This window comes from Acanthochromis polyacanthus, chromosome 7, assembly GCF_021347895.1.
Source record: "Acanthochromis polyacanthus isolate Apoly-LR-REF ecotype Palm Island chromosome 7, KAUST_Apoly_ChrSc, whole genome shotgun sequence".
Taxonomy (NCBI): Eukaryota; Metazoa; Chordata; class Actinopteri; family Pomacentridae; genus Acanthochromis; species Acanthochromis polyacanthus.
This window is the reverse complement of record NC_067119.1, coordinates 29,840,441-29,858,989: the sequence shown is the minus strand read 5'-3', so window position 1 is coordinate 29,858,989 and position 18,549 is coordinate 29,840,441. Positions and strand designations below refer to the sequence as shown.

General features: G+C 40.2%; 2 protein-coding genes across 3 annotated transcripts; one reads left to right on the top strand and one right to left on the bottom strand.

Moving 5' to 3' along the window:
* Window positions 1–476: 476 nt before the first annotated feature.
* Window positions 477–12,340, top strand: idua (alpha-L-iduronidase). 2 transcript variants are annotated; one of them, XM_022216828.2, is made up of 14 exons: window positions 477–838; window positions 1,530–1,670; window positions 1,785–1,867; window positions 1,959–2,066; window positions 2,455–2,550; window positions 3,739–3,941; window positions 4,179–4,358; window positions 4,610–4,826; window positions 5,900–6,109; window positions 6,821–6,942; window positions 9,354–9,479; window positions 9,868–9,944; window positions 10,103–10,203; window positions 10,308–12,340. In XM_022216828.2, exons 1-14 carry the CDS (start codon window positions 702–704, stop codon window positions 10,406–10,408), a joined length of 1,902 nt encoding a protein of 633 aa, XP_022072520.2. In that variant the 5' UTR covers window positions 477–701; the 3' UTR covers window positions 10,409–12,340. The 2 variants fall into 2 exon arrangements, with proteins under 2 accessions (XP_022072520.2, XP_022072521.2); XM_022216829.2 differs by lacking the exon at window positions 1,530–1,670 and having other exon boundaries at window positions 723–838.
* Window positions 12,341–12,363: 23 nt separating this feature from the next.
* Window positions 12,364–14,346, bottom strand: LOC110967276 (purpurin-like). Its single transcript, XM_051951028.1, has 6 exons — window positions 14,206–14,346; window positions 13,899–14,013; window positions 13,410–13,546; window positions 13,170–13,282; window positions 12,853–13,065; window positions 12,364–12,720 (listed from the first exon to the last, which is right to left on the bottom strand). The coding sequence occupies exons 2-6, from the start codon at window positions 14,010–14,012 to the stop codon at window positions 12,710–12,712; spliced, it is 588 nt and encodes a 195-aa protein (XP_051806988.1). The 5' UTR covers window position 14,013; window positions 14,206–14,346; the 3' UTR covers window positions 12,364–12,709.
* Window positions 14,347–18,549: the final 4,203 nt, after the last annotated feature.

The following is an 18,549-nucleotide window of genomic DNA, read 5'->3' as shown; positions in this document are numbered from 1 at the left end:
CCTTGGCTGATGTTTGCATATTTAACCAATAAGAGAGAGAGATGTCCAGTGAAGTGTGAACCAAGCAGTAAGCCAGAACAAAATAGTTTCCTGGAGAAGCAGTCGCACCACTGCAAATGGAGATCCTACCAAATGGTGGTATGCTGATGCATACATGGATGGGTTGAAACAGTGGTAGTGGTAGTAAACAGTGTGTATTACATATTGTGTGACCTGTTGTTCAAAATCTGTTGTTCCTCCCTTTTGTGTCTGAAATCAAAAGCAAAATTATTGTATTCTCTTTTAAAATATTTCAACTTATGAAGCACACACCACTAGGAGTTCCGTGTGTGTGCAGTGGCATTAGTGTTTTGGGATTTTTTGTATAAATGAGATTTATTCTTCAGAATTTTTCCCTGAATCGTTTCTAATTTTTTCGAAACACTTCACTTCCTACAAGACTCCAACTGCGTCGCATGTAATAATACGTCATCGCGCTCAGGTGACCAAGCGCAGCTCGCTAGTTTACTGAAATTTGGGGGGGTTTGTGTTTACCTCTTCGTGTCAGAGTGAGTTATGTCACAGCTTTCTCTTTCATTCACTCACCTGCAATATTTAGGTAATTATGGGTTACGCTGAGCTCTCTTTTTTTTAATTCCACATCGTTTTCTGTCGTTGCTATTTAAGCTAGCAGACAAAAGTTGACATGTTCGGTCGCAGACATGGTGTGCAAAACTTTTTCAGTTCTGGTTTTACTCCTGAACATTTCGGCAGCTTCAGGCGGTTCGTATGTTATCACAGTTGATGTGGGAAATCCAACAGGAGACCTTAAACACTTCTGGAGGAGTACTGGATTCTGGTAGGTCAAATATAAACCTGCTTTCATTCACACACCGTAGCACAGTGGTCGTGGACAGCTAACAGTGAGAGGAAATCAGAAAGCTGACAAATTCAGTTTGGTTTGTTGTTACACCGAAAGTAGTAGATAGCGTCTTTGAATATTAATTGGTATTAATTATTAAAGCAGGCAAGCATCTTTAAGAAAGCCGATACATTTTTAAATGTGTGGGTTTACATAGTTTTTAAGCAAGTGAAAGCAGTGTTTTCAGATTCAAGAGTCAAGAACTTTATTGTCATACACAGCAGAAACAGTGGTTATCCTGAGTAATGAGATTCTTATTTAATGAGTTCCCTTCACACAACTGAAATAACAAAAGATAAGATAAAATAAAAAGAAATGATAACAAATAGAATACAATAAAATAAGATTAAAAAAGAACATTTAAAATATAATTCTCGAGCCTTCCTGTCCTCACTGCTGCAGTTCCCATACTGTACTTTGGAAGTGGTTAGGAGACTCTCTACTGTACATCTGTAGAAGTTGCTGAGGAGTTTGGGGGATAATCCAGATTTCCTCAGCTTCCTTAGGAAGAAGAGTCTCTGTTGAGCCTTTTTGACGGACTAAATGACAAAACATGACATTGCTTCACTTTCAAATTAAGCTTCAATAAACGTATTGTCAAAGCTAAATAGGTTCTGTTTGTGTCCAGCCCTCCACTCCCTCACACCCAGTCCCACCAGTTTGACCTGAGCATCGATCAGCAGTTGAATCTGGCCTATGTGGGCTCAGTTCCTCATGGAGGGATCCAGCAGGTCCGGATACACTGGATGCTGGAGCTGGTCACTGCAGAGTAAATGAACCGACAGACGGAGATGTCTCCAGATATTATACAGTAGGATTATCTGTGATCATTTTGTGAGTGTTTGTCTTGATAAATGACAGCTGTCTGATTCTGTTGTTGCAGAGATATTGGAAGACAACCCCAGTATAACTTCACTAAACTGGACCAGCTGATAGAACTCTTACATGTTAATGGACTCCAGCCAGGTATTGTATCACAGCACAGAAAATTAATTTAGTAGCCAAGCTAAACTTAAACCATATGTGTGATTTGGCTGCTCTCTGTTGTACTGTCCAGGCTTTGAACTGATGGGCAGTGTGTCTAACTACTTCACTGACTTTGAGGACAAATCACAAGTGTTTGAGTGGAGAAATCTGATTCATCTCATAGCCAAGAGGTACATTGGTGAGTGAGTGCCATCTGCTGATGTTTAGTCTTTATTTTATATGTTTATACCATTTAATCGCAGCCTATGAAAACTTCAATTTAAAAGAAAATTATCCAAAAAATTATTCATATCATTTATTTCAGCCTATGTCAAAGGAGCCGGAATTACATTTATATGTGTTTCTAATTGCTGCTGTTTTGCATAACTTCAGCACAATATAAGGGTATCCCTATAAGGACCATTCAGGAAATGTAATGTCACACAAACATCCATTAAACCAAATGTGTCATTTGACAGGAACTGTTTTTGCTACATTAAATAAACTCACACCAACACTGTATGACCGTATTCCTACATAAAGCCATACAAGTCATCTTCTGTTTCTTTGTTGATTCTAAATTTCAGATAAATATGGCCTGGGAAGTGTGTCTCGGTGGAACTTTGAAACATGGAATGAACCCAACAACCACGACTTCGACAATGTCACTGTGTCAATTCAAGGTAAACTGTGATCCATTCTGCAGGGCTCTTTATGTCATTTTAGATGTTTGTTTTAGGTGGAAAACTTTTAATACATTAATAGAAGTTAATAGAAGAAAATACTAGTTTGTTCCCAAAAAGTTTGTTCTCATTTCTATCATAGATGTGCTTGTGTTGACATTATTACCAGTCCTCTTGAATTGTGTAATGTGCGTTTATTTACCTCTGTATAGCCATGAATGAGTGAATGAATGAACAAATACTTTATATTAAAGAGGCATTTTAATGAAGACCTTTTCGTTTTCATGTGTGGCGACCTCAAATTGTTATGCAGCTGTGGTCCCAGTGCCAGCTGCCAATTGTTGGTTATTTATTAAAGAGGAGCCTCCAGGTCTGAAAAGTGAAGCTAACGCAGAAGTGACTTCATTCTTTTAAACAGGAGGCGACTCCTTTGGTTGAAAAAAGAAGTCTGAGTGTATAGAAGTCTAAGAGAAAATGGTCCTACTTCTCACTTGATTTGCTGCTTCAGTAAATATTTTTGGAATGAGTTTATGATCTCAGTAACTATTTAGGACTTGTTGAATACAGCATGGACTGCACAGTGGAGTAGTGGTTAGCACTTTCGCCTTGCAGCAAGAAGATCCCTGGTTCGTATCCCGACTTTCCTGGGATCTTTCTGCATGGAGTTTGCATGTTCTCCCTGTGCATGCGTGGGTTTTCTCCGGGTACTCCGGCTTCCTCCCACAGTCCAAAAATATGCTGAGGTTAATTGATAACTCTAAATTTCCTGTCGGTGTGAGTGTGATTGTTTGTCTGTATATGTAGCCCCAGACTGGTGACCTGTCCAGGGTGTCCCCTGCCTTCACCTGAATCAGCTGGGATAGGCTCCAGCACCCCCCCGCGACCCCAGTGAGGATAAAGCGGTGTATAGAGAATGGATGGATGGATGGATGGATGAATACAGCATGATGTGCATTTTGTAACTGATTATTCCATTAGAGTAAAATAGACAATAAAGCAGTGTATGCAATGTTTAAATCTTTCATGGTTTTTGCTGAACCTGTGAACTTAACTCTTTTGTCAATTTTTAATTTTGTCATTAAAATGCTCACATTTCACAGATTTAGCAGCACCAAAGATTAATGATGCTTCAGTGCTGCTGCCATGAGGGGCTCTGCAGCTATTTCACTTTAATGCATTTTTCTTTAGGGTTTCTCAACTACTATGATGCCTGTTCGGAGGGTCTGCGTTCTGCCAGCAGTCTCCTGAGGTTTGGAGGTCCAGGAGACTCTTGTCACACCCCCCCACACTCCCCATACTGTTGGGCCATGCTGCAGCACTGCTACAACGGAACCAACTACTTCACTGGAGAGACGGGGGTCAGGATTGACTATATTGCTCTGCACAAGAAGGTATGTTTCATGGACACTGTAGAAATATTATCTAGAACAAACAGAAAACTAATACAGTCATGTTCAGATGTGGTGCTCATATCTGCAGGAGGCCTCGGACACAATGATGCTAATAAAATACCACAATTCCTTTAATCCTATTAGTAAAGTCATCCAAGTCTGTAAAACTCTATTTATTAATGCATTTATTAGCTTTATTAATTTTAAAACTGATGACTTCTTGTTTCTGTGTTTTAGGGAGGAGGCTACTCTTTGCCCATCCTTCAGCAGGAGGTCCAGACAGTAGGGGAGATCCAGGAGCGTTTCCCTCGGTTCCGCAGCCTTCCTGTGTTTAATGATGAGGCTGATCCCCTGGTCGGTTGGTCCAGGCCTCAGGAGTGGAGGGCTGATGTGACGTACGCTGCAATGGTGGTGAAGGTGAAGTAAAAGGATCCGAAAGCACGAAAAACACCACCAGAGTCCAGTCATACTGCATGGTGAAGATCAGGATTTGTATTAAAGTGTAAAAGTAAAATATTCTGTTCATGTAGGAATTTACGTGACTTGTTAGTAGACTGTTTGTGTAGGGGTGGAAGGTGAGCTATAGGGTTAAATTATTAGACAAATGAATTTCTTTCTTCCAGTTCGGTCACCCTGAATCCAATCCTCTGTTCCGCTCCCTCCAACAGGTAATAAACCAGCACCAGGATCTGTTGTTAGCAGACCCGAACAGCACCATCAACTACACTCTGCTGAGCAACGACAATGCCTTCCTCAGCTACCACCCGCACCCCTTCACCCAGCGCACACTGACCGCCCGCTTCCAGGTCAACAACACCCAGCCACCTCACGTCCAGCTCATCAGGAAGCCTGTCCTCACCGTCATGGGCCTGCTGGCTTTGCTAGGTGACAGTTTCTTTCCTCTACAACAGCGGTGTCAAACTCATTTTAGTTCAGGGGCCACATTCAACCCAGTTTGATCTCAAGTGGGCCGGACCAGTAGCATCATAACATAATAACGCATAAATAACAACAACTCCAAATTATTCCTTTGTTTTTGTGCAACAAAAGTACATTTTGAAAATATTCACATTTAAGGAATTCTCTTTTTACAAAACATCATGAGCAAGCTGTACTTTCTTAAGAGAAAGAAGTTCATTTTCAACAACGTCACGCCTCAGTTTGTCTTTTACACATTACGACTTACAGATCACAGAGTGTCTACAAATGGACAAAACATTTAGTCACAGATATCTGGAACTGAGCAATAGAGTATCTTACTTTAAAAAAATACAAAAAACAACAAAAACAAGACGAAGTATAACAAAATGAGAAACAAATGACAAAGTGAGAAAAAAATGAGAAAAAATTAGACAAACATCATGAAACAAAACAAAAAACAGACAAAAAATCTGAGAAAAAAGTTACAAAGTGACAAAAGAAATTGACAAATGAGACAAAAAATGACAAAAGCGTGAAGCCATACAACAAAACAAGACACAAAGTAAAACACAAAATGATTGAAATGAGATTTAAAAAACCACAAGCGAGACAAAAAGGAAACCCAAAACGACAAAAACGAGAAACAAAATGACAAAAACATGAGACAAGCAGTAACAGTCAGAGAAAAAGACAAAAACAAGACAAATTATTACAAAAATGAGACACAAAATGACAAAAGAACAATGAGCAATCTAGTATTTTAGTTCATGATCAAAACAACTTGTTAATGTCTAGAAATTATTTTAAATTTATAGTTTTACAAATTGCAGTTAGTGTCTTCTCTGTCATTTTTACACTTACACAGGCCGGATTGGACCCTCTGGTGGATCGGTTTTGGCCCGTGGTCCACATGTTTGACACCCCTGCTCTAGAACATATGAAATCCAGGGTTTTGAGCGTCCTTCAAGGGAAATGTATTTCAATTCATATGTGTGCATTTCCAAAAGCATCTGTTCTATATGTGACTCCAATTTAAGGAGAGAAGCAGGTCCGGGCTCAGGTTCTGAACTCAGCAGGAAACCACAACAGCACAGTGGGAGTTCTTGCCAGCAGCCACAAACCTGCGGTACCAGGCGGCTCAGACAGCTGGCACGCAGCGGTGCTGGTCTACAACAGTGACGACAACAGCACCTCCACCAGCACTGACGATGTTACCGTCTCAGTCAAAGGACTACCTGCACAAGAAGGTACAGAATACTGTCGGGTTTCATGTCAGTGTAGATGAAAAGATGATTCTGTTTTAACTGTAAACCTTAAGCACTGAACTCAAAAATGTGCAGTATGACATAATTATAGTGCCACAAACCATTAAAGAACAAACAAAAATGAAAGCTGACATTTGTTTTTCCAAAGTAAGTGCCCACAGGTGTTACTACTGCTGGCAAAAAATGTGACCCCCACATAATGTAGAAATTTTATTATTTTACATTTTCATTTTGTTTCCATGCTTACCTCTGGCCTGCTCTGTGTAAACGCAGCCTGCAGTTTAGACAAAATCCCTGAATTTTTGTGACATTGTTGGTTGCAGCCGAGTCACTAATGGCTCCAAAGCTGCCCCAAGGAGTTATTTTAATAGAATCAGGTTCATTCAATTGATTTATTTTTGATATAGTTTAAATAAGCCTTGTGGAATAAAATGCTTTTTTGAAATATCACAACTTTAAGATTTTTAGATTTGAGTATTTGCCCCTTCAGAATATCATCCCTTGACCTTCGGAAAGTTGAAACTTCCAGATCTGCTGTTTTTAGTGTTTGTAGCTTCTATAATTGCAGTAATTTTCCCATTTAAAATGTCCTAATTAACATTGATTTTAGAGGTTGAAGAATACTTTGGAGACCTTTACTTCTGCACGTGAATGATTATTTTTAATCCTGCTTGTTATTTGTTTGCTATCCAGGTCTCGTGTATGTCACATATTCCATGGACAATAACGTAACCAACCCGTACCAGATGTGGCAGAGCATGGGCAGCCCCGACTACCCCACAGCAGAGCAGTTCAGACGGCTCCGCAGCGGGCAGGTAAACAAAACAGCTGACCAATATTAGAAAAGAAAACGTCATGATAGTTGAGTTTTTACAATATATGTTGTATCCCCCCCACCCACTCCCCACGCCTCCATTCACAAGCCCTCTCTAAAGAAGCTCAGACGATGCTTTTAAGCCTCAGTGCCAGGGAAATATGTCTGTGTTCTGCAGTTTACCAGAGTTAATGATCGGTGGCGAATGTGCTGTCCTGGCACATCAGTACAGATGTTCTGTGTTCACTGTTAATGACTGGTTTGCCAGAGCTGAGTGATGGAGATAGACTAGGCTGCAACTGTGGCTTCAAATTGGGTGATAACAGCAGCAGCAAGAAGCAGAACCACAGGAAACATCGACAGTGTTTGTGTAATTGCACAGCCTCATGAATATATGTATGAATGGGACGTTCTTGCACAGCATGTCCTCCTTACACGTGGTTGTCAGGCCATGTACTCACTAAAAGATCATGTTCAGTGCAGCCTTATTTACACACGTGGACAAAATTGTTGGTACCCCTCAGTTAAAGAAGGAAAAACCCACAATTCTCACTGAAATCACTTGAAACTCACAAAAGTAACAGTAAATAAAAATTTATTGAAAATTAAATCATCAAAATCAGCCATCACTTTTGAATTGTTGATTAACATAATTATTTAAAAAAACAAACTAATGAAACAGGCCTGGACAAAAATGATGGTACCTCTATAAAAGATTGAAAACTATTTGAGCAGAGTGACATGATTAACTCAGGTGTGTCATTTAATTGACATCACAGGTGTTTCCAAACTCATAATCAGTCAGTCTGCCTATTTAAAGGGAGACAAGTAGTCACCCTGCTGTTTGGTGAAAAGGTGTGTACCACACTGAACACGGACAACAGAAAGCGAAGGAGAGAATTGTCCCAGGACATCCGAAAAAAAATGATAGACAAACATCTTAAAGGTAAAGGCTATAAGACCATCTCTAAACAGCTCGAAGTTCCTGTGACAACAGTGGCTCATATTATTCAGAAGTTCAAGACCCACGGGACAGTAGCCAACCTCCCTGGACGTGGCCGCAAGAGGAAAATTGATGACAAATTGAAGAGACGGATCGTTGGAATTGTATCCAAAGAGCCCAGAGCAACCTCCAAAGAAATTAAAGGTGAACTCCAAGGCCAAGGTACATCAGTGTCAGATCGCACCATTCGTCGTTGTTTGAGCCAAAGTGGACTTCATGGGAGACGACCAAGGAGGACACCACTGCTGAAAAAACTCATAAAAAAGCCAGACTGGAATTTGCAAAAATGCATGTTGACAAGCCACAAAGCTTCTGGGAGAATGTCCTTTGGACAGATGAGACCAAACTGGAGCTTTTTGGTAAGGCACATCAACTCTATGTTCATAGACTCAAAAACCAAGCATACGAAGAAAAGAACACTGTCCCTACGGTGAAACATGGAGGAGGCTCAGTAATGTTTTGGGGCTGCTTTGCTGCATCTGGCACAGGGTGTCTTGAAAGTGTGCAAGGTACGATGAAATCTGAAGACTATCAAGGCATTCTGGAGAGAAATGTGCTGCCTAGTGTCAGAAAGCTTGGTCTCAGTCGCAGGTCATGGGTCTTCCAACAGGACAACGATCCAAAACACACAGCCAAAAACACCCAAGAATGGCTGAGAGAAAAGCGTTGGACTATTCTAAAGTGGCCTTCTATGAGCCCAGATCTGAATCCCATTGAACATATGTGGAAGGAGCTGAAACATGCCATTTGGAGAAGACACCCATCAAACCTGAGACAACTGGAGCTGTTTGCTCATGAGGAGTGGGCCAAAATACCTGTTGACAGCTGCAGAACGCTCATTGACAAATACAGAAATCGTTTAATTGCAGTGATTGCCTCAAAAGGTTGTGCAACAAAATATTAAGTTATGGGTACCATCATTTTTGTCCAGCCCTATTTCATTAGTTTGTTTTTTTAAATAATTATGTTAATCAACAATTCAAAAGTGATGGCTGATTTTGATTATTTAATTTTCAATAAATTTTTATTTATTGTTACTTTTGTGAGTTTCAAGTGATTTCAGTGAGAATTGTGGGTTTTTCCTTCTTTAACTGAGGGGTACCAACAATTTTGTCCACGTGTGTAATCCCTATTTCACTTACAGTACTTTGTTTTTGACCACTGTTTTATCAGCCAACAGTTTGTGACAGTAAACACCAGAAAATGCATTGAAAGCAAAAGGCCCCAAAAAATAACTTAAAAATAAAAAAGATAACCACACTGAACATACGAACATTTGTTTGCTTATGAAAAATCTGAAAACTCCACAGTTCAACTTTAAGGCTTCTTTGGTTTTTAACTGTTTGAGCTTTTCCTTCTCTGTGCTTTGAGTCATGATTCGACCCACTGGTGATGTGTTGTTGTGTCAGGACCCTCATACTGATGGACCCTGGAAGGTTCCTGCAGGAGACACTCTGACTCTGAAAGCCAAACTGTCCGTTCCCTCCGTCCTCCTCATCCATGTGTGCGCTCAGCCCAAAGCTGTGCCAGATCAGGTGAGCTCCAACAACGTCAAGTTGAAATAACTCTGATCTCATGTTCTTTTATTATCATATTGTGCCTGAAAGGAAGCTTCACAGAAATATTCCTTCTCACTGCATCCATAGAGTTCTGATTTCTGCCACCTCCTCTATGTTTATGTCACATATGTACACTTTCAACTGAAATATTTGAAGCTAACTTTAACAATTGAATGATGCTCATTTTAAGCTGTCAGCAAACCACAGAGTCTGTGGAGCCAAACTAACACTTCAACCTTTGTTTTAGTTGTTCATGAGGAGGTGTATTAGGTAATCAGACAATTCATGAATGTTTTGAACTAATCATTTGTGTCTTGTATAGACTTCCTATTTCCTACAGAATGTAATTTCCTCTATGTTTTAGGTGAACGGATTACGTTTCATCAGGATCACCAAAGCCCAAGTTCTTATTGTCTGGTCTGATCGCTGTGTTGATTCAAAGTAGGTGCACGTTTGAAACACTTCTTATCCAGAAAACTAATACAGATTCTTTGTCACTCACGCTATACACATCAGAGGATTCATTATCTTGTCCTTTTAAAGTTGAGTGAACTCAGTACGAACAAGAAAGTAATCGTTTGTTACTTTATACTTTTCAGATGCATCAAGACATATGAAGTGGAATTCTCCAAAGACCAGAAGGAATTCAGCAGGATTAACACCCGAGACATCATTTTTACTTCTTATGTCTTTTCACCAGGTAAGGACTGCTAGTAAGTTCTTCTTAGAATAGTCTTTAAAATGATGTGATTTGTGGTCTGACAGCCACAGAAGTAACATCATGTTCCATGCTGTGTTCTGTAGTGGACCGGGTGGTCGGTGGTCTGTACAGAGTTCGAGCTGTGGACTACTGGGGAAGGCCGGGTCTTTACTCACTGCCAGAGAGATATTCAGAAAAGTCTTAACCCAAGGTCAAGTCTGCTGCTGTTCATATAATCTTTCTAAATAGTTCTGTACAATGTAAATATGTTTCAGATAGATTATTGTGCGGATTATACACTGTATGTTACACAGTATAAGACATTTATCATGAAGCGTTGCCCAATCACAGAGTGAGCATATATTATGCTCTGAGTGGCACTAATTCAGGACTACAGCATAATAGGTGTGATTTCAAAGACTTGACTATTTGATTTATCTCTTTTCTAAGGAGACTTCCTCATGAATAGTGAAAAAAAATGACTGAATGCAGAAATCAGCAAACATAACCAGCTCTCATGCATTCAAATCTGAAGGTACTGAAAAATTTAAGGAACTGAAGACAAGCTGTCATAGTAGAAGCCTTTTAAATGCAGTTCTGGCAGCACTGAGCATAAACACTAACTAGTTCTGATCTTTAAATTGGCTTTATTTTATGTTTGTGTCAGTCAGGACCTATGAGAAGACCCTAACCAACAACATGTCACAGTGTCTCAGTAACTTCCAAATCCTTTGCATGGTGTTGGTTTCTGACAGATACAGGAATCTTAAAGTGGTTAATAAACATATACTGTGCATTCCAATACCCATACTACCATAATATAAGGTGCCAAAAAATATTTACAATGTCCTAATACACACAATGTCAAATGCAATACCAGTATGTCCTTCTGCTTTCAGTCATATTGGCTGTATGCAAACCTGCAGACTTTTCTGGCTCATTGTGACTCACAATCCTCTGCACAGCAGGAGCTATACCACATATGTCACAGTGTCCTTCACAAACACAAAGCAAGCTTGACCCACCAAGAGGGAACAGGCTGATGACAGCATATTTCACACTGCACAGTGTGATAAATATATGAGAAAGCTCGCCAAAGCTTTAGATGACCGATACAGCTGTATGCAACGCTACAAGCTTTATAAGAGCAGCAGCAGTATGTACAGAAAATGTGGGATTCAGGTTGCAGGGACGCTTTCATTTTCACAAAAGACTGAATAATTTCCCAAAACATTTTCATTATTACATACCTACACTACCGGTGAAGGGTTTAGTTCAGGCAGCTGGACTTATTCTTGTGATCTTGAAGATGTTTCACCTCTCATCCAAGCAGCTTCTTCAGTTCTAAAAACTAGTTGGGAGAGTCCCAGGTATTTAACCACTAGAGGTGAAGGTGGGGCTAAGGCTGATGGTATCTACTAAAAGACTAAAGAAATCTTTCAACAAAAGGTGTTGAATCCCAGTGAGGTATTAATATGCTAATAGAATAAGTCCAGTTGCCTGAACTAAACCCTTCACCTTAAGATGACCTGAACAACTGAGAACCTTTGCAGACATGCTCCCTACACGACCGTTCAAAAGTTTGGGGTCACTAAGAAATGTCCTTATTTTTGAAAGAAAAGCAGTTTTTATCAATGAAGATAGCATTAAATGAATCAGAAATACAGCCTAGACATTGTTAATGTGGTAAATGACTATTGTAGCTGGAAACGGCTGATTTTTAAAGGAATATCTCCATAGAGGTACAGAGGAACATTTCCATCATGCTACATTGTGATTGATGATTAGAAAACCCTTGTGCAGTTTCTTAGCACATGAATAAAAGTGAGTTTTCATGGAAAACATGGACTTGTCTGGTGACCCGGAACTTTAGAACGGTAGTGTCTATCTGCGAGAACTGTTCCATGCAGGCAGTGTTCGCATGCTTGCCGTGCAGTTACATATAAAGTGTCCATTATGTGTCACTATGCAGTAGGTTTGAAAGGAAAAGTAAAATGCCTGATGTATTTTATTTGAAATGATTTTATTAAATTTGTCATGTTCTATTTTTTTTTATTCTTGAAATGTGTGTATGTTGTGTTTGTGCATTAGATAAAGTTTGACCACGCTAAGTTGAATAAACTCTTCTTTTTTTTTTACAAAGACGAGGACAACAGCAAATTTCTTTATAAAAATTTATTGTCACCAATACAGAATAATCGTGCTTACAGATGTTACCCATCAGTGTGACAATACCTTACAGTTGGTTACATCTTCACATTTGCTGAACTAGTGATAGTTTTCAGTGGATTTGGCCTGAAATTTAACGTTAAACTTGGCAGTGTTCATTTTCTCAAGGGGTGGTGGATTGGACTTTTCCGCTAATTCTCTCTTATGACATTGGAACATCGCACATGGCGAGTTTGACAGGATTGTTCTCCTGAGAAGAGCTTTCTCCATCTTGGGAAGATGATGATCGGTCCGGTGTAATGAAGGGCGGCTCAACGGACTCCAGCTGAGGAGCAGTTTAGCAAGCTCCTGTTAAAAATAGAGAAAAAGGAGGAAGAAGTTTAGGATGAGTTTAAATGTCAGATGCTTACAGACTGAATGCTTTAAATGCAAGTCCAGGTACATGATCACTTCTGCTCTGTTTGTCTGTCTGTTGCCTACCGGACTGCAGCACAGGCTGGAACTGTCCAGCCATGCAGATTTCCTCCTGCTTCTGGCGGACCACTCTCTGGATGGCAGGGGGGAGGCCGCGGGGGTTGCGGGAGAAGACCAGGGAGTAGCCGTCCTCGCAGCTTCCGTCGTCCTTCACGGTGCGGCAGGCGTAGGTGATGGCATAGTTGTCATAGTCGGTGTCGATGACCCAGTAGTTGTCACCTAGAGAGGCAGAGTGAGAAGTTAGCCTCAGCTGCATGAGAGAGAGAGAGAGAGAGAGAGAGAGAGAGCAACCAGAGGGTGTGTAGATAAGTATGCATGTTTACCGCCGCTGGAGAGGTAGCTGGCCAGTCCCTGGTAGTTCATGAACATCTTGCCGGGGGTGCCGGGGTCAGGCACTGAGTACTGAGCAGCCATGTCAGCGCAAACAACCCAGAACCTGGACATCAAGCAGAGAGAACAATGTAATATTTAATCTTTACATCAAGCAGGAATGGAAACCTTTTGACTGTGTAAGTATCTCACATTCAGACCAAGCAGGTTTCAAAAAGATGGCAAACACCCACCCAAAGAGAGTGACTCTGCCTCTGGAGGAGGCCACCATGGCACCATCATCACCAACAGTGTATTCAGCAGAGATGTTGTCCTGCAGGAACAAACCCTCGGGGTCTTTCTTCTGCAGAGCGTACCACTTTCCTGCATACTGTCAGGGGAAAAACAGGAACAAAGATAAATTATTCTGAGTCGGAATCATGAGGTAAGTAAGAATTCCTGACACCTCATACTCCAGCTGTAGCACACAACCCTATGTTTCACTGTATGCTGATGATGTCCTGGTTTATATAGATGTTGGTGATCACTGTATCCCTGTTAAATTATTTTTTCTTATTTGTTAATTTGTGTTACCAAGCTGTCCTGAGACTAGAGGGAAGTATTAGTGCAAATTGAATTCTCCTAATTCAACTTGGAGTAAACGAAAAAACAATTTTTGACAACTGTTTCAGAATTTATCAAGTCTGCATTTGTCTGGAAATGGATTTATACCATGTACTCACTCTCTGGGGGTCAAAGTCCTCCTTGACTGTGAAGCTGTCGACCACACAGGTAGCCAGGCTGTGCTCCACACAGGCCAGGAAGAACATCACCAGGGCAAAGATTTGGAAATCCATTCTAGACAAAACCCAAGTGAAGCTCTTGTTAATTTGCTGCATAAAAATTCTCTGTTTGCAGCTGTAAAGTTATAGCTCCTCTTGACTTTAAACTGCGCTCTCCTCAAATGGTTAAATGTTGTGAAAATGATTTTAAAAATGAACTTTCCCCTTAAGAAGTGTAGCAGATTCCAGCGAAGCAGCATCTCCTTACCTGAAGCGTAGAATGAAGCCACAAGAAGTTTCTGGTGCAGAGTCGCTGCAGAATCCGAGATGTGGTGAGAAGACAGACTGTGAGCCTTTTATACCCGACGCACACAGGCTCTCTGATTATTTTCCCTTCTTGAGCCTAAATGCAGAGTTTAAATCTACCGCTAATCCAGTTAACAAAATCCCCCGCTGTAAGCTGATGAACCCTTCCATTCAGCAGTGTATGGGCTTTATGTAATTGTTTTCAGAGCTGCATAATAGAGTGTGTAACGACAGAAGGCCCGGGGCTGAGAAGGTGGCCTGACTGAGGTTTAAGTCATACGTCCAGGTGAAGCTGTTTACATGTGCAGACGGATGTATTTTGGGCTCTGAAGCGACATGGAAACTTTCACTGAGAGATTTACTGAGTCATGGCTGCTGAGAAAGTGCTGTAACAGAATACATTAGAGACTATGAAACAATGATATCATATTACAAGGATTTTGTGGTGTGTTTTTGTGTTTGTGCTCATTAGACCAGCCATCCTCTTTGAGTTTGCTGTCACAAATATTCCTAAATCCATAAACAGGGATAGTTATTTAAAGTTTTTCCAGCTCTCTTTAAATACATAAATACATTTAGACTTTTTTTATATTTTTTTACCTTAGTTTTGGAACAAGCCGTCTGACGAGGCTCACAGAACCAGTGACGTCTTTCGAATCACCTCTTAAAAAAACATTTTTATAGACTCACTTTAATGTGAAGTTGTTGATTTACTAATTATTATTAATAGTATCAGTAATGGGAATACTCCACTATGAAGGCCTTTTCCTCAGTTATTTGGATAGAAAGAAAAAAAATGTTTTAAAAAAATCTTAAGTCCGCAACTCATAAGTGTGTGAAATCTATAAATGTATTTGATCAAATGTCAGTTTTGTTCTTTCAGATGAATTTTAGTTCAGGATCCACATTCAGCCCAATTTGATCTGAAGTGGACCGACCCAGTAAAATCTTAGCAGAACAACCTATAAATAGCAACAATTCCAAATGTTTCCCTTTGTTTTAGTGCAAAAAACACAATTCTGAAAATGTTCACATTGAAGGAATGATCTCTTCACAAAACAATGAACAACCTTGAATTTCCTCAGTAACATAAGTGCAATTTCAAGGATATTATACCTCAGTTTAGAATTTACACATTACAATTTTCAGATCACAGTGTCTACAAAGGCTCAAAACATTTAGTCACAGGTATCTAAAACTGAACAATGTAGTATTTTACTTTATGATCAAAACAGCATGTCAAGATCTAGAAATCATTTAAAATTTATAATTTTACACATTTACAATTTGCAGTTAATTTTTTACACTTTGCAAAGTCACGCCAGGGGCCAGATTGGACCCTCTGGCGGCCGCTTTTGGCCCACAGGCCTTATGTTTGACACCCCTGATATAGTAAATCACTGTTCTTGGTCATCATTATTGTCTGTGCTGTCTGGTTTGGTTAACATGACCAACATTTTTTGAACTAAAAATAACACGTTTCACATGCACAAGAAAATATTTTGTAAGGTCTTCAAGATTAAAAAAAAGAAAGAAGAAGAAGCACTTTTACATTTGAAAACCACCCCAACAGGCCAAATGATAAACCAGTCTGGAGAACAACACTGAGTGATGAATGTTATAATGAAGTCTTGTCACGTTATGTCAGCAGAGGCTCAGGTGTTCCCATCACCTGCTTGGTTAAGTAACCTACTGTGATCTTGTCTGTAAACGCAGCTTCACCCTGTAATCCTGAACAAAACGTGTCGCACAGGAAACAGCTGAGGTGTGATAAAGGAAGTTTATACCACTAATGCATCAGCAGAGCGTGCAGAGACACCATGCACGATTTAACAGGTGTTCAAGAAGAGTAAACTTAAAAGAAATTGTATTTGCTTTATAATTAAAGGGATTTTATTGAAGCATTTTAGAAAAGCAAATTTTATTCTGTAAATGTGCAAAATCAGACGTCTTGGGCAGCTTTTTTTTTTTCTTTTTTTTTTTTTTTGAAATCTGTTGTTTTTATTGTTGTGTACTTAAAAAAAAACCCAAAGTAAGCAGATCAGTATAATCCCCCTAACACGTTCCCTGTACCACTCCTCGGAAGATGAAGATATTTTTGCTAACTACAGTCGGTAAAGTAGCTAAGTAAAGACAACCGGTGTGCCACTAAGTTCAGCTGTATTTTTAGAGCCCCAGCCATTGTTGTTGTTCTAATAATAACCTGCTCTAATGACATTAGGTAAGCAGTCTGCGCTTTGACATCCTGGTCTGTTAGGAGATGCCAGGTCTGTCTACCTGGCACGACCTGTGATATATTAACTTTGCATCCCTAATCTGAGAACAGAAGCTAGGTTTAAACGATGGGATTGCAGACACGGACTTGCTTAACTGGATGTGGGCTCAGATTGGACATGTCTGGATGCAGAGGCGGATCCAGGGGGGTTCACACGGGGGTACAACAGATATTTTGGGGGGGGTCACCAAAAAGTTGTATGAAAAAATTAAAGCTGCTACCGACCTCTCGCTTTTACAAAGTATTTTTCATGGGTTTTTTGGCTCTTTAACCCAATACGAAATATGATGATATTTTCATTTTGGACTGTTAACATTCAAATTATGATGGACTTGTTTATGTGAATTACAGCATCATCAGCTGCAACATCTGCCTGTTATGTAAAACTGGTAAGCTCAACGACAGAATCCTGAGGGCAATTAAGTGATAAGTATTGTGCAAGAACAGCACTATATACAACCCTGTGGATTTCTTAGAATGTTTACTGACAATTATCACACCTAAAATAATAAATAATATTCTGTACTTTTAGCAACCAATTCTCAGCTGTAAGCCATAAACATCACAGGGTTCTGTATGATAATCAGTCTAAATCAAAATGAGTACTACCCAAAACACAGTGAACAACAACAATCTGTACCCTTGATCTGTGGTAAAATAATCTTAAATGTTCTGTGCAGTAATGTCAGTTTTAAAATAGAATAAAATACAAAAGCAACAATCTATACATTTAATAATAAACATGAGAACAATAATAAACAGTAGCAATATTCCATATTCTTAAGTCATTTAATAGTGCACAGCTCAGCAATCATCATGGTGTTCTGCATAGAAATCACAAAAAGCTGCTCTCAATAATGTTTCACAGTGAGCAGATGTTCTTGTGTTGCAGGTCCATGGTCCAGACGTGTCCATCAAACAGGCCGGGGGGGTCTGGCACCGTCTACTTCCTAGAGCACCTCCTCTTTTTGCATTCTTCATATGGGATGGAAATAAAGAGCCCGATCTCACGAGGATTCGTGAAACTGTCACGTAAGTTTTAGTTTCGGTTTCGTGCGCACCAACACGATTTCGTCATGTTTTTCGTGCCGCTCACCACGAAATGCACACCAATGTATTTTAAACGGCGGACTTTTCGTGCCACTCAGAACGTATTTCAAAAGAATGTGTATATTATATTTGTAATGTAAAACCGTGGCGAATCCAACGCTATATTTTGCATGACATCGTTCCTAAACATAACCCTAACCATAACCATAACCATAACCTAACCATAAGCCGGTGGTACGCTTACCAATTTGCATAGGAATTTCAAGAATGTCCGGCGGCCGGCGGCCGCAAACGCGATCACACAAGCAGTATACGCCGATGGACAGCTTAGATCGTCATGAATCCGCCGGTATAAACCACTTTCAGATGTGATTACCACAGCGAAAAACATTTCGTGGTGAGCGGCACGAAAAACATGACGAAATCGTGTTGGTGCGCACGAAACCGAAACTAAAACTTACGTGACAGTTTCACGAATCCCCGTGAGACCGGGTTGAAATAAAGCAACGTTGGTTTAGTACGTCCATCAAAGGCCTGTAGGTGTGAAGCAGGAAGCCCTCCACAATGACGATGTGAGTCTCCTCCTCCTCCTTGTGGCTGGACTTCAGGATGATCTCTGTGTCCAGGGTGTTATTAACGCCGTGAGACTTCTCAAACTTCACCAGGTTCTCCAGCCATGCGTAGATCTGACTCATCATGGTGTCCATGTCCAGAGCAGTGATGACATCGTCCTGCTTAAAGCCATCTTCACCAACTTCAATCTGATCTTGGGGCTTGAAGAAGTCATCCTGATGGACCACACAGCAGTTGGGCAGGTTCTTGATCAGGTGGTTGGTGAGGGTGGTTTTCCCTCTATTGGTTACACCACCGATGCCGATGATGTACTTCATGTTCTCAGATTGGTCAAAAAAAAGAGTCAAAAAAGTCAACAAAAACCGGGTCGGGAGTGATTGGACGTGGAAGAAAGCTGAAAAAGAGAAG